Source organism: Hypoxylon fragiforme, assembly GCF_022984875.1.
Source record: "Hypoxylon fragiforme strain CBS 206.31 chromosome Unknown GGS25scaffold_1, whole genome shotgun sequence".
Lineage (NCBI taxonomy): Eukaryota > Fungi > Ascomycota > Sordariomycetes > Xylariales > Hypoxylaceae > Hypoxylon > Hypoxylon fragiforme.
This window is the reverse complement of record NW_026054756.1, coordinates 4,363,806-4,386,764: the sequence shown is the minus strand read 5'-3', so window position 1 is coordinate 4,386,764 and position 22,959 is coordinate 4,363,806. Positions and strand designations below refer to the sequence as shown.

General features: G+C 20.6%; 1 protein-coding gene across 1 annotated transcript; it reads left to right on the top strand.

Moving 5' to 3' along the window:
- Positions 1-19,040: 19,040 nt before the first annotated feature.
- GGS25DRAFT_472933 (uncharacterized protein) lies at positions 19,041-19,276 on the top strand (the record flags this gene model as incomplete). Its single annotated transcript, XM_049259493.1, has 1 exon — positions 19,041-19,276. A coding segment is annotated over exon 1 (224 nt), but the record flags the coding sequence as incomplete, so codon positions are not given.
- Between the last annotated feature and the right edge of the window lie 3,683 nt (positions 19,277-22,959).

Sequence of the window (22,959 nt, the reverse complement as noted above, 5' to 3'; positions counted from 1 at the left end):
GAAAAAAAGTGAAAAAATGCCGGTTATTCGAGCGTTTTAACTAGTTCTAAATATATAACCTTAAATAATTTTTAATCTAGGAATCGGATTGAGATATATTTAGCTTTATTAAAATTGTTTTAACTTAATAATTTAAATGATATATGTTTTAGATTGATTTGATTGGTGGTTACAAAGTTATTTAGAAAAGAGCGAAATAAACGTTTTGTTGTTAGCTTGGCGTTAGCTAAGGGGCATTACGTGATGTACGGACTATTTTAGTTTGTATTATTTTTAAGGTAGATTGTAATTTTTTAAGTTGAATAATTTTATAGCTATGGGTTGCGTTAATTTGAAATATATATCGTTTGGAAGATTTAATTGAGTTGAATCGAATAATATAAGATGCATTTTAATCCGATTTTTGGATTAGAGGTTGTATTAGATCTTTTAATGGAAGCTAGCCTTGAAGCTTGGACCTTTTGCGTTGCGATTTTAATATACCGGGATGCAAATAAAGCTTATTTATTAAAAAAGGGGGGTGCGGATAATAAAACTTATAACATTAATACTTTTATTATAATCCTTTTAAATAGTTAATAAATTAATTAAAAAAATCCATATCGTTAAAAAAAGGTAGGAAAAGTTAAAAAAAGTTAAATAAATTAAATAAATGCCTGGATTAATAGTTTTGGTTAAATCGTAATGATTTTTAGTTATGGGCACACATAAAAAAAAAAAAAAAAAAAAAAAAAAAAAAAAAAAAGGCGCGGGGGTAATAATAAGGCCACTTGTCACATACCCTTAAACGCTTTTTTTATTAGAAATAATTAAATATATAAATAAATAATTAAAATCTTTAAATCTTAGTTAACTTTTTTAATATAAGCTTTTTTAATTTAATCTTATAATACCCGTATTAAGATTAATAAATTATAAATATAATTAAAGTTATTAAATAAAATAAAAAAAATTAAAGATTTTTTTTAATAAAACTTAAAAGGTTAATTAATTAATTAATAAAAATATATAAAAAAGAAAAAAAAACTAAACTTTTAACGTTTTAAATTAATTATATATATATAAATAAAGTTTAATAAGTTATAATAATAATTATAAAAATATGCTTATATAATAATAATTATAAATAACCACGAAAATAATTATTTACGTTTATTTATATTTATATTTATATTTTAACATTTTTTTAATTAAAGTAAGTTATAAAATAAACACGGACTATGTGGGTCACGTGACTGTTCCCCATAATTATTATTATGAAAAAAATAAATATAAATTTATAATTTAAACATATTATATTAAATTTTAATTAAAATATTATTAATTTAAAATATTTAATTAAATTTTTAATTAATTGAAATATAAAATTAAAAATATTTATAAATTATAATTAAAATATAATAATTAAATTATTTATTATTTTATTAGTTTTAATTAAATATTATAAAAGTAAATTAAAAAGTTTATATTAAAAAAGTTAATTAAAATTTAAAAATTTAAAAATATAAAAATTATAAACAATAATTATATAATTTATATAATTTATACCTATTTTTATAACTTATTTTAATTAAGAAAAACTTTTTAATCTTTTTTATTTTATTTAATAATTTTAATTATATTTATAATTTTAACTTTTTATTTATATTTATTTATAATTATAAAATTATTTTATTTATTTTAATATTAATTAATAATTAATAAAATAAATTAATTATAAATAATAAAAAAATTTATATTAAATAATATTATTAATAATATTAAAATAAAAAAAAATAAAAATTTATAACTTAAAATTTAATTAAAAAATTTTAAATAAAAAATTCCTTATTTAAAATTTTTAAATTAAAACTTTTTAAAATTTATAACTATTATAAATATAAGAATTTTATATTAATTTAAAAATTTTAAAGCGTTATATTATATTTATATTTATAGAGTTTTACTATCCACACCCCATAAAATTGCTATTGGAACTTATTTACACCTTAATACATAAGAAATTAACGTTTAAAGGCCGTTGGTTTAAGCTTTTTAGTTAGCTTTAATTAAAAAATATAACATAACTTTTAATAACTTCCAATTAAACGATTAAATTAAAGTGTATTTAGCATTATTAAAACTGTCTCAATTATAGCTTCTAAACGATATATGTTTCAAATTAACGTGATGAGTAATTGTAAAGTTATTTAAAAAAAAATAAAATAGATGCTTTGCCGTTAATGTAGCGTTAGCTGGCATTATGTGATATACGGATCATTTTAGCCTATACCATTTTAAGGTGCTTCTTAATCTTTAAATTTAAATAACTTCGCAACCACTAATTATATCAATTTGAAACATATATCATTTAAACCGTTTAGCTGAGACAATTCGAATGATATAAGATGCATTTCGATTAAAGTCTTAAATTGGAAGTTGTATTAGATCTTTTAATTAAAGCTAGGTGGAAAGCTTGGACCAACAGCGTTTAAACGCTAGTTCTAGATATATTAAGGTGCGAATAAGCCTTCGATAGCAATTTTATGGGGTGCGAATAGCAAGACTTTATTTATAAGTTTATATTTATTATATATAAAAAGATTAAATTAAAATTTATTAATAAATATTTAAAACGTTATATTATATTTATATTAATAATATTTAAAAATATTATAAAAAAACTTTTTATATAAATAATTTAATTAATAATTCTTTTATTAAGTTATAAAATAATATTTACTTTAATAAAATTTAGTTAATTTTTTTACTTAAATTAAAAACCTATTTAAATTAATACTTATTTAAACTAATTTATTTAAAAAATATAATTAAGAATATACCCTTTAAAATAATTATTATAACATTAAATAATAATTAAAATAAAAGATTTAATATTTTTTATTTAAAAGTTATTTTATTTAATTATAAGAAAGTTAAAAAAAAGAAGAAAAAAATATTTATTAAGATATTTTTATTTTTATATAATTTTTTATGGTAAATATTTTAAATAATACTTAAGGCTTAAAAGATAAATACGATTTTAAAGTCTTAAATTTTAAAGATCGTATTTATTATAATAATTCTTTTTTAATAAGATTTGTCTTAAATTTTATTATTATTTTTTATAAGTTTTTAAGATATTAACTTTATATAATTTATTATTATCCTTATGTAAGAGGTTAAAGTTATTTTCCTTAACCACCTTTAATTATATATTAAAACAAAACAAAAAACTTATAGCTTTTAGATTTTAATCGTAATATTTTTTTAATAATTTCGTAAAGTTTTTAAAATTATTTATTAAGTATTACTTAAAATTTAAATTATAATCCTTTTATTTTACCTAATATTATAATTTTTTATAATAAAATTTTAATAATTTAATTTTTTTTATTTCTTATTTTTCTTATTAAAATCTAAATTAATAATTTTATTATTAAAATTAATTAAATTTTATCTTAAGATAAAATTGTTAAGATTTTTATATAATTTATTAATATTAAATGTAAGAATGGGATTAGGTAGAGTTAATATGTTAATAAGAGTGTATTTAATCTAAAGCTTAAGGAGTGAAAGAAAAACTATTCTTATTTGTTAATGCTTAGCAATTTTATATCTTATAAAGGGGGATTACATAACATTTAAGATATTAAGACTTATGAAACCCACAAGGCCTAAAAGGTTTTATAAAATTTCAAAGCTTTATAATTATTTCCTTCTTTTAAGTGTGATCATCCCAATCGCTATCTTATATGTCTTTTGATTCCGTCTTATATTTTTTTTATTCTTTTTTTTTTTGTTTTTTTTTGAAGAGTTAAATCTTTTTTTATGTGTTTTTCATATTATCCTTATTTACTTATTGGTTATACTTTAATAGCCATCTAGTTTATTTAATTAAATATAACATTTATCCTTAATATCTTCTTTTTTTAATAATTTCTTCCATTTCCTATTTTTTGTTATCATTTTTTAATTTTGGCATTTATAAAAAATCTAATAACTTACTTCTTTTTTTTATATATTAAAATTCTAATAATAAAATAAGGAATATATTATGCAATCTTACATACTTGTCGGGGAGTGTAAATCGGTATGCGAGAGGACCTATTAGTTTTAATACCTTTAAAAATTTAATAAATTTAGATATAAGTTTTAACTTAATCTTTTTAAGTTTGATGTTTTTGGTGGAAAGTTTTATTAGGGATCCTATGTTAAATGTAAATAACTTATAATATTTATTATAATATTTAACTTAGTATTTAATTGTATATTTTTAATAATCCTTTACCTTTTTACAAATTACTTTTAGTTTAGTTATTTAATCACATATTATTAATATATTTCCTTTTTGAATATTATTATTAACATTAACTTAGATTATTAGATAATAACCTATAAATATTATAAAAAATAATATACCTATTATCATATTATTTATATTATTATATATAAATTATATTTATAATAATAATATTAATTAATTGGCTTATTTGTTTTTGATAAAGTAACGTAAATAATTTTTAATAACTTGGTTAACTTTTTTTATTTAACCATTTATTTAAGGGTGGAATATAATAAATAATCAACATTTTACTCAAAAATAAAAACATAATTTTAACTAATAATTATTTATGAAAACAGAACTTTTATCAATGATAATATCATTTAATATACCATATCTAAAGAAAATATATTTTTTTAATAATTTAACTAAATTAACTATTATAATATCCATATTTATAGATATAAATTTTGTTATTTTCATATATTTATTTACCACAACAAATATTACGTTAATCTTTTTTTTTTTATACTATATTATCGGAAGTCTGGTAATGAAGTCTATGCTTAATTTCTTCTAAAGGCTTTAAAATAAAAAAAATAATCTAAAATCTCTATAAAATTTATACTTGGATGTTTTAAAGTTTTGATAAATCTTATAACCTTTGATCTATTCTTGAATTTCAATTTTTATATTTCTCTAATAATACTTTCTTACAAAAAATTTATATATACATTTAATATAAAAATATTTTACAAATAGATTATTATAATATCGCGATATTATTTCTTCCTTAATACTTTACTTATTAAAAATCTAAATTCAATTTTAATATTTAATTAAACTATTATTACTAATGCTTTAATAACAGGAAATTTTATTTATTAAAGTTTATAAAATGGCTTTCTTTTATTAAATATTTAAATCGACATTTTATACACTCTTTAATAACCTTTTAAAACTATTTAAGCTTTAATCGGCATAGGGTTTTTTTTTTATAACAAATATTTAAACGGTCACTTTTTAGAACATTTATACTTTTGCTTTAAATTTTTTGGTATTTAGGTTGCTACCCTACATATCTTCATCACTTATAAAATCTTTTAGATCTAAATTATTAAAATCTGATATATTTATATTAATAAATCTTATATTATTTAAATTAAAATTATATTAATTATTATTTTTAAAATTGTTGGGATTATTTAAATCCATCTCGCTAAATAAATACTCTTCACTATAATAAAACATTTATATATTATATACATTCACAAATATCTTATACTTAACTATAAATATTTATATTAATGCTATTTTCGATTTAAATATGGGGACTTTTTAATCAATCTTATTTTGCTTTTAATAATTAAAACATCAAAATAATATATCAGCTAAATTAGTTTTATCATTTTGATAAATAATTTTAAAATTATATAAGGTAAGGAATATGTATTATTGTATTTGTTTATTATTAAATTTTGGTTGTTATATAAAATTTTTAAGGTTTCTATGATTAAATAATATTTCGATAGGGTATTTGTTGTTTTGGAAATAATATCACTAATGTTTAAATGATTTTATGATAACTATTATTTTTTAATTAAATGTACCATACCGTAACTCAACTTTTTTAAACTTTTAAGATTAAAAAACGATGGGATAATAATTTCTTTTTTCATTAGGTTAAAATAAGATGTTAAATATGGCAAAACCTAAAACATCTATTTTAAATTTTATAAAAAGTTTTAAATTAAAATGATAAAGAAAAAGGCTTTTTATAAAAATATTGTGTAGTTTATAAAATACTACTTATATATTGCTATTAAATTTAACTTTTCCTAATTTTTTATTGTTAACATTTTTAATTAATAAATTATTTAAAAATCTTATTATTTATAAATAACTTTTAATAAATCGTTTATAAAAATTATAAAATCCTAAAAATTATTAAATCTTGTAATACAATATAAGCATTAACTATTCTTAAATAGTTATAACCCTACTAAAATCTATACTTATTCCTTTTATGGAGATAATATATCCAAAGAATTCAACTTCTATTATGTAAAATATATATTTAATTAGTTTAGTATAAAGACCATTCTTATATAATCTTTGCATAATTTTATACAAATATTTTATATATTTTATACAATTTTTTAAAAAGATTAAAATGTTATCTAAATACATAATACAAAATATATTAATATATTTATATAATATTTTATAAATATAACTTTAAAAGATTATTAAAGCATTAATTAGCTTAAATAACATCATTAAATATTTATATTAACTATATCATATTCAAAACGCCGTTTTCTATTCGTTTCTTTTTTTAATTTATACTTAATAATAGGTATCTTTAAAATCAATTTTAGAAAAGATTTTAAATCTGTTAATTTTATTAAAAATCTTTAAGATAAGAGATAAAAGATATCGATTTTTCTTAGTTACTTTATTTAAACCATAATAATTAATGTAAAGTTGTAATCCTCCATCCTTCTTAAATATAAAAAGGATAAATACACTCACTAGGCTTTTAAATTCTTATATTCTTCCATATTTAACATTTCTTTTAATATATTTTTGTAATAATTCCAACTTATTTTTTACTAAAAGGTAAATTAAGTTATAAGGGGGTGTTTATCCAAACAATATTTTAATAAGATAATTTATATCTTTGTAAAATAAGACGTTATTAGTATATTTGTACTTAAATATGTTTTGGAATTTATTTAATTTTAAGGGGGTATTAATTTTTTTATTAAGGTTTAAGATTATATTGCCTCTTTTATTGATAAAAATAAGGGGTATCTTTATGAAACTAATGATAACAAAAATATACACTTCATTTTTAAAAGAATATTTTACAAACTTATAAAAAATAAGAATTTTATATAAGGGTATGTTTATTTTAAATTACTAATAATTATTTTTGGGATTTAAGATAATCCATTTAATTTAAAACATTATCATAGATAGTAGTATTAGATTATCATTAATACAAAGATTTCAATTAATTGTTATGTATAAACATTTAAAGTTATGTGTTATACCGCGGCTATTTATTATAATTATTAAAACCCTATAAATGTTGTAAATTAGGTATTGTATCTTTTCTATACCGCATAAAATAAACATTATACACTTAACTTATTAAAATTTAACAACTTTAATAAATTTGTAACTAATATAATCAGCTTCGGTATAACTATCTATATCCATGTATATGTTAATCCTTATTTATATGTCGATTATAACTTATATATAAAAACATAATCCTACCTTTAATTAAACATTATATTTTATAGTTAAAGTTTTTACAAAACAAAGGCTTTTCCTTTATTCTATAATTTATTAAATAACTTATCATTTTTGCCTTTTTTTTTTTTGGTTAAAGAATTTTTTTTTTATTTTAGAAATTTTAAATTTTTTTTTTTTTTAGAATAATTATTAGCCAAATATTTTTTATTATCATAAATGTAACATTTAATGTGTTATCTAATTTTATAATCTTATAAATTCTTTTTTCCTTCCTTACTTAAACCATCTTTTTTATTTTAGTTGTTTCGTTTCTTTAATCTATAATGATCATCTCATCGTCGTTTGTTAATATATATATCGTCGTTTAAATCGTTACATTAATGTTTGGAGATTGTTATTAAGTAAAAGTCTCATTTTTTTTAAACCCAATTAACCATTGTTATTTTTAAAGTTAATTTTACGTTTTTAAATCTGTTAAAATATTATCTAAAACCTAACTTTAATTTAAAAAAAAATTAAAAAGCTTTAATTTTATTTATCTTAAATTTAACTTAACGTTTAAATAAGTTAAGATAAATATCAAAATCTTTAAAAGATTATTGGTAGAATTATTTTACTCGTTTAATCATTTTGATAATTTAAAATTCTTAATTCTTAACATCTTTCAAGAATATAAATATCCAATCCTTAAATTTAACATAATTATCATATATATTAACTTACTTTTTTTTAGATTTATTATTTATATAACATTTCCATTATATTTTATAAGGTCTTTCTATATAATCGAAAACATATAAAATACATTTCTTTAACTTATTAAATTTTTTAAAGGCTTATTTAAAAATTAAATCTAAATTAGCTAATTATTCTTTACATTTTTGAAAAGATTATTTTATTTAAAATATAATTATAGAGTTGGTTTTAATATCAATTTTATGTTTACTATCTTCAAACATTTAAAATCCTTAATAATAAATATTACTTAATTTATAACTTCTTAAAAAGGATAATTCATTTATTATTTCTATTTTAAAGATTTTTACTTATACATATATTTTTTTAAATTCTTTTAATTCTTTGATATAAGCCTTAAATTATTAAAAAGTTTTTTTATTAATTAATTTATCTTTTAATAATTCCTTGTCTACTAATGCTTTTAATACTTGTTACATCTTTTAATTATTATCGTTATTATCATTTCCATTTCTATTATTAAATTAATTAAAAAAATAAATAGAAAATAAAAAAATCAAAACAAATAAAAAAAAAAAAAGAAAAAGAAAAATCCTTAAAAAAAATATTTGTTTAACATTTAATACTTTTAATATAAGTTTAGTATGTAAATTTTACACCTTTATCTTATAATTCATCAATGTCCTCTTTATAATAAAAATTGTAATATTATCGTACCAAATTAATAGCTAAAATCTTTTTCTTAAATAATATAATAACTACTAAATAGTCAATTTAAAAAAGCTTTAGAAATATAAAAGTAAGATTAAATAAAGTTAGTATACTAATAAGAATATATTTAATCTAAAACTTAAAAAATAAAAAAAAAGCTATTCTTATTTGCTAACACCTAGCAATTTCATATCCTATAAAAGAAGATCACATGACATTTAAAACATTAAGGCTTGTAAGGCCCATAAGGCTTAAAGGGCCTTATAAGGTCTTAAGGCCTTATATTAAATTACTTTTAACTTTTTTAAAAGTAAAAAAATTCTAATTTATATATATTTAATTTTATAAAATGTTTTTTAATAATTTTATAAGAAATTAATGTTATTAAAAAATTTAATTTATCATTAAAATAATTTATTTATATACTTATTTTATTGTAAATAAATATTCAGTTTTTAAGTTTAAAATCTAGGTTTTTTTATATTGGTTTACGTTATAAATCCATTACTTTTATATATATTATATTATTTATTTTATAAAGTTTTTCCATTTTTTTATTTATTAAGTTATATTTTAAGCTTTTTTTTATAACATACGTTTTAGAATAAGTAATTATTTTAAAGATTTTATTCGCACTTTTTAATTATAAATTATTTATATAAGTTTTTTTATTAAAACTTATTAAGAAAAAATATCCCTTAATGATTTATATAGCATTAATACTTAAATTTTATTTATAATTAATAATACTTAAGTATAAGGCCCTAAGACCTTATAAGGCCTTTTAAGCCTCGTAAGCCTTACGAGCTTTAATGTTTCAAATATTATGTAATTTTCCTTTATAGGATATAAAATTACCAGGCATTAGCAAATAAGAATAGCTTTTTTTTCACTTTTTAAGCTTTAAATTAAATATACTCCTATTAACATATTAACTTTACTTAATCCCACTTTTACATTAAGATTAATTATTTTAAAAATAATTTATAAAAAAGCGTAATCTTTAATTAATATATTTATTTATAATCTCCACTTATTTAAATAATTACTTATAACCAGTTATAATAAATTCTAATTTCGTTTTATATTTTTAAAACGTTTTATTAGTAAAATAATTAATAAATTGTTTTTTTAATTATTTATAATAAATATAAGCTATTTTATTTATTTATAAAAATTGTTATAATATATTTAAATTATGTTTTTTTTAATTATAATCTTATAATATAAAATAGTTTATATTATTTTAATAAATTTATTAATAATTATAAAAATGTTATTATACTTATTTTTATCTTTTAATATTTCTTTAAAATTTATTATAAAATGTTTTTATTACTTATTTAAAATAGGGAAAAATAAAAGCAATCCTAAAATCTTATTCCTTAAAATCTTAACAAACCGGTAAAAACAATTATTTACATATTAATTTATATATATGTATATTTTTAGCCATTAATATCGATTAAATATTAATTTTTTAATCTTTCCCTTCTTTAAATAGATAAATTTAAATTAGAGTTTTGCTATCCGCACCCCATAAAATTGCTATCGGAGCTTATCCGCACCCCAGTACATTGAAAGCTTAGCGCAAAAGGTCCGAGCTCTCCAGCTAGCTTCCATTAAAAGATCCATAACAACTTCCAACAACTTCCAATCCAAGACTCTGATTGAAGTGCATCCTGTATCATTCGAATCAGCTCAATTAGAGCTTCAAAACGATATATGTTTCAGATTGATGCGACCGGTGGCTGCAAAGTTATTCAAGTTGAAAGATTGCAGTCTACCTTGAAAATGGTACAAATTGAAGTGGTCCGTGCATCATGTGATGCCCCTTGGCTAGCGCCATGCTAGTGCTAGGCTAGCGGCAAAGCGTCTATTTCAATCTTTTCTGAATAACTTCGCAAGCATCGGTCGCATCAATCTGAAACATATATCGTTTGGAAGCTCTAATTGAGCTGATTCGAATGATACAGGATGCACTTCAATCAGAGTCTTGGATTGGAAGTTGTGTTGGATCTTTTGATTGAAGCTAGCTGGAGAGCTCGGACCAACGGCCCTAAAACGCTAATTTCTTATGTACTGGGGTGCGGATAAGCTCCGATAGCAATTTTATGGGGTGCGGATAGCAAGACTCTTAAATTAAACATATGCTTTTTTAATAATTTATGTTTAAAGGAAATTTTATTTAAGAATTATTAATTATCCTTAATATAATACAAGTTTCCCTTTTATTTTTTAATTAAGTTTTTTTATAAATTACCCCTTAATTTAATAATTAATTAATTTTAAATTAGTTTTATTTATTTATAAAAATTTATTTAAAAATTTTACTTTAAATTTCTTTAAAAAGTTTACTTTTTTTAATATAAAGATTAGGATAAAGTTATTACCGATATTAAACGATACTATAATTAATTAAAATAACGTTATAATATATTGTTTATTACGTTTTTCTTTCTACGTATAAATACCTTTTATAAGTTATAAAAAAATGTCTAAAATAGTGTTTTTTTCTCCTAATTAATAAATAATTATAAAATTATATTAAGATATTAATTTAACTTATCCCATTTATTAAAAATTTAAGATATATTTTATATTAAAATATTTTAACATTTTATAATTTATAATAATAATAAAAAGGCATTTATTTTATAAGCTAATTAATTTTAATTATTAATATAATAATTTTTTTATTATAATTAATATTTTTTTATTATAAATTCCATAATTTAGCTTCGTTTTATATAGATTTTTAAAATAAAAGGTAATTAAATGTTAAAGGTTTTTAAAGGATATCCTTTAAAATAGAGTATTACTATCCATACTCTTATTTTTTGCTATTAGGGCCTTATTTGCACTTTTATATATCCCCTAAAACTTTAAATCCGGGCCTAATTTAATGCCCTTAGCGCTTCTAGCTGCTTATATTAATCGAATCTAAATAACTCTCTAAAATATATAGTTATAAATGTGTAATTAAATTTAATTGAAAGGAAATTTAATTATTGATTAATTAATATAGGTCTTAAATTAAGGCGATATGTGGTTGTAAAGTTATTCAAAAAAATAAGTGGTAAGCTGGGCGGCACGTGATTAACTTTAAAACCACATTAAGAGCTTTTGGTGCTACGTTAAGGGCCTTTAAAGCCGCTTAAGAGCCTTAAAGCCGTTTAGGTTATATTAAGGAGTGATATGTAACTATTCTTAAGACAAATATTAATATAACTCTTCAACCATATATTGCCTTAAACTACAGCTAATATTAATTAATTAATAATTAAATTCTTTTTTAAACAAATTTAATTACACGTTTATAGCTTTATATTTTAGAAAGTTATTTAAAATTAAAACTGTTAAATAAGGTTTGGGTTTAAAGGCTTTAAAGGCGTTAAAAGCCCTTAATATGGCCTTAAGAGCTATTATATACCTCCTAGACTTCCACTTACTTTTTTAAATAACGTTATAACCAAATATCGCCTCAATTTGAGACTTATATTAATCAATTTAAAATTAAATGCGCTTTCGATTAAAGTTGGTTGTATTATAATACGATATATAATTGAAAAGTTATCTAGATTGTTTAGATTAAATTAATGAGGGCAACTAGAAACGTTAAAGGCGTTAAATGAGGTCTAGATTTAAGGTTTTAAGGTTTTAAAAGATGTATAAAAATATGGATAAAGCCTTGATAGCAAAAAATAAGAGTATGAATAACAACATTCTTAAAATAATATCTTAATTATTATATTATTTAAGACGTTAATTTTTATTATTATTTTTAAATTATAATCAAAATATTTAAAGATTAATACTTCGGTTAACTTTTATTTAAATTTATTAAATGCTTGTTAATATTAGGAGGTTTAGGTTAAATCTATATATATATGCGTAAATTTGAAAAAAGGTTTTATAATTTAGTTATATTTCTTAATAAATTTCTTATAAAAGTTATAAAATCTTAAAAATAAATATATTCCTTTTACCATAACTTTTTCATCTTAAATTAATATTCTTTAATCTTAAATAACTTTTATTTTATTTAAATTTATGCTAATTTTTTTAGATTTAATTATATAAAATTTATATTTAATAAGGTCGGCTTATAAGTTAGCTTTCCATAATTTATTTAAGATTTTGTTTATATACTCTTTATGCTTTTTTTAACTTTTTAAATAAATTAAGATATTATTAATATATACGATATAAAATTTATTTAAATATTTATAAAAAATATAATTAATAAACCTTTAAAAGGTAAATAGTTTATTTATTAATCTAAATGAAATTATTTAATATTTATAAACCTTATATTATATTTAAAATATAATTAGATCTTTTATATTAAAGATTAATTTAACCTTATAAAAATTTATTAAATATTAATTTTAATAAAGATTTTAACTTATATAAAACATATTAATATCTTTTTTATTAATAATAATAAGTATTTATTTTTTCAAATAATGGCGTTAAGCTTTTTATAATTTATATAAAGTTATAATCTTTTATTTACCTTCCTTAAAAAAAAGGATTAATATTGCTTATAACGTTAATAATAATTTAATAAATTCTTTTTTTAAATATTTAGAAATATATTTTTAATAAGTTTTTATTTTTTTAATAATATTTTATATAAAGGGTTATACCCCAAAGTTTTTAATTTATCTTTTAATTTAATATTATAATTAACTTTAAGTTTATATTTAGAAAACTTATTTAATATTATTTTATTAAATATATTTAAATGTTTATGGTATTATTTTAAAATTAATTTTTAAATTTTTTAACATAATTTTTCCTTGTTTTTAGGAAATAACTTATCGATACGTTAATTTTTTATCCATTTATCCAATATAAAAATGTTAATAATAATAAGTTTTTATATACTTAATTCCTTTAATACTTAGGAAAATCCAATAATACCAATGTAAACTATGTTAAATAATTTATATTTATACTATTTAACTTCGTTTTTTTAAAATGCATAAGGTCTTTATACGTTATGAGATTAATATTTATCTATTCGTAACCTTTTTTTTATTAAATAATAAAGTGGAATTAAATTTATTTCCCTTTTATAAAAGTGTTAATTTTTTTTAATTATTAATTTATGTAGGACTCCTCTTAATAATACCCTTTTTCTAGTTTATAAAACCGTTGTAAAAATTCTAATAATATTTTAAGGGTTATAATATAAATAAATATTTTTTTTAGATATATTTGTTTAAGCTTTTTAATTTTTTGTTATATAAGGGTTTTGTTTAATATTTGTTTTAAAAGGGGTGTATTTATTTATTAATTTATTATTTTATAAGTTTAATTTATATAGTTATCTTTTCTTCGTTTATCCTCCTTTTTAAAAAGTTTATTACGTTATTCCATATTTTTGTTATAAAATGGATTGGTTAAAAGGTTTTTAACTTAGTTTATAAAAATATCCTTTATTAAAGGTAAGTTAAGAACTTATTCCGGTAAAAAAAATAAATAATTTTGTTTATAATTTATAAATAAATTATGGTTTTCCATAAATATATGTCCTAATATTATGTTATATCTTATGTTTATTATAACTATTTTTACGTTAAGAATTACCCTTTATTACAGGCGTAAATTTATTTTTATCACCAAATTAACCTTTTAAAAAATCTTATCGTTAAAACCTGTTAAGCTTTTTAATATTCTTTCTTTTAATATTATATTTAAATATTTTATTAATTTTTTAATAATTATTTTATTTATTATTACGTTAATTAATACTCTTATATTAACTAATGTTTAAATTATTAATAATCTTTTATTATAAACTATTATAACTTTTATAAATATAAATAATCCTTTTAATAAATAATTTATGTTTTTTAATTTATTTAGTCTTTTTATAATATTATTTCTTAATTTAATTATACTTATTTTAAGATAAAAGTTTATTTTCCTTAAAATTAATTTTTTATCATTTATATTACCGTTATATTAACCTAAACGTTATATAAATATTAGGTTTTATTTTTATATAAACATTTTAATTTTTAATATTTAAATTTATAACATATAAAATAAAATCCTTTACTTAAAAACTTTTTATAATTATTTATATTATAAGATTTTATATAAATTTTTTAATTTATTATAATAATTTCAATTATTTAGGAATTTCTAATGTTTACCGCAAGTATTATTTATTAAAATCTTATTATAAAAGTTATAATTAATTATAATATATTTTAAATAATACTTTTAATTATAGGAATTCCAGTTTTTAACTAAGTTTATCTTAAGATAACGCCACTTTTAATTTTAGTTTTTCTTTTAATTAACCTTTTAATTAATTTAACTTATCGTTACATTACCTGGTTAATATAATAAATATAGTTATAACGTTATAACGTAACGTAAAAATCTTTAAAATTAACATTTTTATTATAAAATTTATTTACCACTTTTATATTTAAATATAAAAATAACTTTTTATTAAGTTACTCCTTATACTTAAATTATAGGATTTGCATAAATCTTGTTATTTAAATAAATATTAATTTAAAAATAATGGATTTTTGATTTATTATTATATATAAATTTTAAAATTTAATATAAACTTTAAAATAAACATTATAATCCTTAAAAATTATTTTAAAATAAATTATCACTTTATCTTAAGTTATATATAACGGAGGATTATCCGTTTCGTTATATATAAAAAATATAACGGTTTTTATAACAAATTTTCCTATTTAATTAAAAATATATACGATATAATCCTCTTTATTAATAAAATAATTAACATTATTTATTAATTTATTCTTTAATAACATATATTATTAAGTAAACTTAACCTTAAACTTTTTAATACTTACTTTATTATTTATAAATATAAATAGATTTTTAACTTTTATTAATTATAATAATTTAGATTTAATAAATTAACAAATATTTAAAATATTAACTATTCTTATAATTTATTTAAAAAATAAATTAATTTAATTATCTTATTCTTAAAATTCTTAACTACTTACCTTAACTATTTAATTAATTTTAGTTTAAAGAATTTTAACTTCTTTTTCTAAATTAATTATTTAACCTTATAACACATATATAATTTTTTCCACTTATTTATAAGCTAAACTTATTTTATTAATATTATTATTAATTATAAATTCCCATATACCAAAATATTAAACCTGTTCATAAAATCTTTTAATATTTTTAAAAATATTCTCAATAATATTAAATAAATTATCGTTTAATTAAAAAAATCCTATTAACAATAATATTTATACTTTTAATTCTTAAAAGATTTCTAATAAATATTTAGATAATAACTTTTAAAACATTATATAATTAAGTTTTATAATATTTGCCGTAAATTTAAATTTTTTTTAAATATTAAGCTATACAAATTATAAGGCTAAGATTAATAAGATAATTAATCCATCCGGAGGATATTTTTATGCTGGAACTTTTTCAGAAAATTACTATGGGAAATTATTGAATTAATTACGTCATCAAATACCCCTGTAATTCCCAAAAAACCCGTGCAGGAAAATCAGGATTGGTCAGATCGTTCTTAGCGCCAGCTGCCCGACAGCCGTGCGTTCTTTTTAAAAGCTTTTCATTGGCTGCATTCCTTTAAAGCAAACGCTTTTTATTGGCTGCATCCCTTTATGCCAGCTGTCCCAAACTTTGTCAACCATAGCCGTGCGTTTCTTTTAACGCTTTTGATTGGATGGAATTAGCTGCAATTCAGTTGTAACTTCCTTTGACACTTCGTAAACCATACTGGCGCTGTTAGGACATGGCCATGGACGTGGATAGCCACGGGAGTGGCTATCCATGGCTACTGCCATGTGGGCATCTCCATGGCTGCTGCTGCCACAGCTTGCTGAACCTTATCGGTGTATATATAGCTAGCCTGAGACGTTGGGAGCTTAGCTTTCTTTTTCTCTTCTATATATTGATTGACTGATTGACCTTTTGAGTCCCATCTCTTGCTACGGTTGGAAGACCTCCAACCCCCATACCATCCCGGTTCATCCGAAGGGTGAGCAATATGCTCTCCCAGAAAATCCTCAGACCTTTTGGTTGTTGAAGGGTTAATCAACAACCGTCCTATTCTTATCCATTGCCCATATCCTTATTGATTGCCCAACCATGGACCCCATCCTTATTCATTGATCAACCATGGATCCCATCCTTATTCATTGACCATATCCCTATATATCAGCAGAGCCGCAAGAGCCTCAACGCACAGGCCATCGGCAGAGCCTCAGGCAACCCAACCACTAAGACCACATGTATCCCGCTAGGAGGACTGTCTGGAGTTATTTCAATTATTGAAGCAGCACGGGTCTGCTTAGAGATTCGTATCAGGGATCAACACACATGTGTGTATATAGGTTATTGGACTTGGATAGCCACTCCCGTGGCTATCCATGGCTACTGCCATGTGGGCATCTCCATGGCTGCTGCTGCCACAGCTTGCTAAACCTTATCCTCCGGATGGTTACGCCTTCCTTCCGTCACCCATTCCCGACTTTTAACCCCTTTTTGACTTTCTAAGATAGTCTTTTAATTGGACGAGCAAAATTTCTCCGGCCAGCGCAGCGGTTCCTGAAAAAAAAAATATCCAAAAGTGATTCGAAGGCCCGTCCCGGAGCTTGCGGAGGGCCACGGGCCGATGAATCATTTTTGGATATTTTTTTTTGAAGGAAGGCCGGAGAAATTTTACGGTAAAGGTTTATCCCATACAAACATTTAAAGCTAATTAATTGATTCATTTTTAGATATTTTAAATAACATATTTCTATTTAATAAAAGTGAAAATATTTAAATACTTATCTTATTTAATCTTCTTAAATTTCTTAAAAAAATAAATATAAATAAGCCATTCCTTAAAATATTTGCCTAATTTAATTATGTTTTATATAAATAAATTTCCATTCTTAAAATATATAATAGCCGGAAACGAGAAATTATAAATTAATATAATAATTTTCTTAATTTAAATATCTTACTTTATAATAAAACACTTTATTTAACTCTTAATAATAAACGTTAATATGTCCACTTTTTAGGTTATAAAATCGATCTTAAACCGTTTTAATAAATCGCTTAGTTATAACATAATCGTTTTAAATTTCTTATTATAATCGTATAATGATATTTTTTCTTAAAAATATAACCTTCTTAAATATAACTTTTTTAACTTTTTTATTATAATATTAAATAATAATTAAAATAAAAGATTTAATATTTTTCATTTAAAAGTTATTTTATTTAACTATAAAAAAATTAAAAAAGAAAAAAAAACATCTATTAAAATATTTTTATCTTTATATAATTTTCCATAATAAATACTTCAAATAATGTTTAAAACTTAAGAGGCAAATATAATTTTAAAGCCTTAAGCTCTAAGGATTATATCCATTATAATAATTATATTATATTTTAATAGTTAAATATTTATACGTTATTTATTTTATAAACCTTAACCCCGCATTACCTCGCGATAATGCGCGATTATATTATTAAAAAAATTTTATTAACCCATAATTACACTTTTTATACTTAAACCCATTATTTTAAATTATATTTTTTTTTATAAAGTTTTTTTTTTATAAAAAGTTTTTCTTAAAAATTTAAACTTATAAACATAAATTAAATTACATTAACATACACCCACATTTTTATAACATTTATATTTAATTTTTTATTATTACCTTAACTTTAAAATTAAACCCTTTAAAATTAAATCTTAAATAAAAATATAATCACTTAATCTATCCGGAGGATATTTTTATGCTAGAACTTTTTTAGAAAATTATTATGGGAAATTACTATGGGAAATTACTATGGGAAATTATTGAATTAATTACGTTATCAAATACTTCTGTAATTTTTAAAAATCCGTGCAGGAAAATTAGGATTGGTTAGATCGTTTTTAGCGTTAGTTGCCTGATAACCGTGCGTTTTTTTTAAAAGTTTTTTATTGGTTGCATTTCTTTAAAACAAACGCTTTTTATTGGCTGTATCTTTTTATGCTAGCTGTCCTAAACTTTGTTAACCATAGTTGCGTTTTTTTTAACGTTTTTTGTTAGGACATGGCTATGGACGTGGATAGGTGGATAGCTACTTTTATGGCTATCTATTGCTGCCGCTGTATGGGCATATTTCTATTGTTATTGCCGTATGGGCATATTTCTATTGCTGTTGCCGTATGGGCATATCTCTATTGTTGTTGCTATAGTTTGCTGAATTTTATCGGTGTATATATAGTTAGTTTGAGACGTTGGGAGTTTAGCTTTTTTTTTCTTTTTTATATATTGATTGATTGATTAACCTTTTAAGTCTTATCTTTTGCTACGGTTGGAAGACTTCTAATCCTTATATTATCTCGGTTTATCTGAAAGGTGAGTAATATGCTTACCTAGAAAATCCTTAGACCTTTTGGTTGTTGAATGGTTAATTAACAACCGTCCTATCTTTATCTATTACTTAACTATAGACCTTATTTTTATTTATTGATTAACTATGGATCCCATCCTTATCCATTGACCATATCTTTATTTATGTCTTATCCTTATTTATTGACTATATCTTTATTTGCCTATCCTTATTTATTGATCCTATCTTTATCTATTGACCCTATCTTTATTTATTAACTATATCCCTATATATCAGCAGAGCTGTAAGAGCCTTAACGCATAGGCTATCGGTAGAGTCTTAGGCAACCTAACCATTAAAACCATATGTATCCTGTTAGGAGGACTGTTTGGAGTTATTTTAATTATTGAAGCAGCACGGGTTTGTTTAGAGATTTGTATCAGGGATCAATACACATATATGTATATAGGTTATTGGATTTGGATAATGTGGACGTTATCTTTTTTATTGAAAGGGGGGTGATATTAGGATATGGCTATGGACGTGGATGTGGCCATGGACGTGGATGTGGCTATGGATGTGGATAGCCATTCCTGTGGCTATCTATGGTTACTGCTATGTGGGCATTTCTATGGCTGTTGCTGCCATAGCTTGTTAAACCTTATCCTCCAAATGGTTACGCTTTTTTTCTGTTACCTATTCTTAACTTTTAATCTTTTTTTGACTTTCTAAGATAGTCTTTTAATTGGACGAGCAAAATTTTTACGGCTAGCGCAGCGGTTCTTGAAAAAAAAAATATCTAAAAGTGATTCGAAGGCCCGTTCCGGAGCTTGCGGAGGGCTACGGGCTGATGAATCATTTTTGGATATTTTTTTTTGAAGGAAGGCCGGAGAAATTTTATAAAATATATATATTAAAGATAAATATAATAATAAAAAGATAAACTTAAAAAATATCGATAAATTAAATGCTTTAACATTAAATATATATTATATATGTTAGTCTTGGTACGGGTATTATGAGATTAGATCAAAGAAGCTTATATTATAAAGGTTAGCTAAGATTTAAAGACTTTAGCTATCTATTTATATATTTAGTTACTTCTAATAGAAGGTGCGTTTAAGGGTATGTGATAGGTGGCCCTATTACTACCCTTACGCCTTTTTTTTTTTTTTTTTTTTTTTATATGTTTGTAATTAAGAATTATTACGATCTAACCAAAACTATCGATCCAGATATTCATCTAATTTACTTAGCCTTTCTCAGCCTCTTTCATCCTTTTTTAATAATATGGATTACCTTCCAATTAGCCTACTAACCGTTTAGAAGGATTACGATAAAAATATCTTATAATCCTTTAAAACTAAATTATCTATTCTTATAATAAGTTTTTTCATATATAGGCTGATGGGCTTAGCTAGTTCTTATATCGGCCAATTAATAAGCTTAGGTATAATAATCTTAACCTATCTAATTAACTTTTTTTCTTATATATAAATAAGTTAATTACCCAGCTAATTACTTAACCTATTTAAAAGCCTCTCTTTCTTATATATAAGCCAGCAAGCGGCCAGGCTCCTATAAAAGCTAGGTATCTCGTATCAAATATTTAAATAATAGGAGGGTTTAACAAGGTTTAAAATTTATCGATTAAGGCTTAATAAATAAAGAAATCATAAAATAAGGTTTGGTGGTTAGGGTTGTGGGTAAAATTTTTTTTTAATTTTTCTAATAAATTCCTAATTTACTTATCAGCTAAACTAACTAATATATCAAACCAACTCTTAATTATCGATTAAACTAATAATATATCTAATAACTTAACTAAAAGCCCTAAGATATTGATAATGTAGCAGACTCTTCTCTTAATGACTTAATTCTATTTACCTTTATTATAAAAAGACCTTAATTTCCAGATCCAGCCAGCACACCCACTAAGAAGATAATAATAATAGAATAAGTAATAATAACAATAAACCAAGAGACCCCTCTTCGGCATATGGCTGGTAGGGTAAAATTTTAATAGGAGAAAGGTGGGTAGGCAGAAAAAATAATAAAATAGGAGGGGGTTACAGACCCTCCAAGAAATTCACTAACCCCTTTACAACAACTAGGGTCGCCAACAAGGTGAAAACAAATTTAAAGGGAGTAAAGCAAAGCTACCAAATATTAGTCTTAGTATAGGTATCATAAGATCAAATTAAAGAAGCTTATATTATAAAGGTTAGCTAAAATTTAAAGACCTCAGCTATCTACTTATATATCTAGCTACTTCTAATAGAAGGCACGTTCAAGGGCATGTGACAGGTGGCCCTATCAATATAAAAACATTCTTAATATATAATAATAACCTTTATAATAAAGATTTTTAAAAAAAAATTTAAGTTAATTTTAACGGTTAAAAAATAAAACATTTTAAAAAATTAAATTAAATATTAAAGTTAAAAATATTTAATCATTTTTTTAAACATAATATATAAATTTTTAATTATATTTTTATTAAGAAATTTAAAAGAATTATTAATATAAAAAAATTTCTTACATTAATGAAAAATAAAATTATAAACATAAATAAAATTTCTCCGGCTTTCCTTTAAAAAAAAATATCTAAAAGTGATTTATCGGCTTGTGGCCCTTTATAAACTCTGGGATAAGCTTTTAAATCACTTTTGGATATTTTTTTTTTAGGAATTGTTGTGTTAGCCGAAGAAATTTTGCTCGTTTAACTAAAAAACTATCTTAAAAAGTCAATTTTAAAAAGTTAATTTTAAAAAGTTAAAAAAAGATTAAAAGTTAGGAATAAGTGATAAAAGGAAGGTATAACCATTTAGAGAATAAGGTTTAATAAGCTGTAATAACAGCAGTTATAGAGATGCTTATATAATAATAGCCATAAATAACCACGGGAATGGCTATCCACGTCTATAGCCACATCCATCCATGTCTTAACATCACCTCCTTTTTAATGAAAAGGATAACGTTTACATTATCCAAATCCAATACATACATATCTAATATATATATATTTAATACATACACATTTAATACATACACATTTAATATATACACATTTAATACATATACATTTAATACATATATATATGTGTATTAATACTTAATATAAATCTTTAAATAAACCCATGTTACTTTAATAATTAAAATAACTTTAAATAATCCTTTTAACGGGATATATGTGGTTTTAATGGTTAAGTTACTTAAGACTTTACCAATAACTTATGCGTTAAAACTTTTATAACTTTGTTAATATATAAGGATATAATTAATAAATAAAAGTAAAATTAATAAATAATAATATAATTAATAAATAAGGATAAAATATAAATAAGGATATAGTTAATAAATAAAAATAAAATCCATAATTAAATAATAAATAAAAATAAAACAATTATTAATTAACCCTTTAATAATTAAAAGGTTTAAAGATTTTCCAAATAAACATATTACTCACTTTTTAAATAAACCGAAATAATATAAAAATTAAAGGTTTTTTAATCGTAATAAAAAATACCATTATATAATAAGACGTAAAAAATTAATTAATTAATTAATATATAAAAAAAAAAGTTAAACTTTTAACATTTTAAATTAATTATATATACATTAATAAAATTTAATAA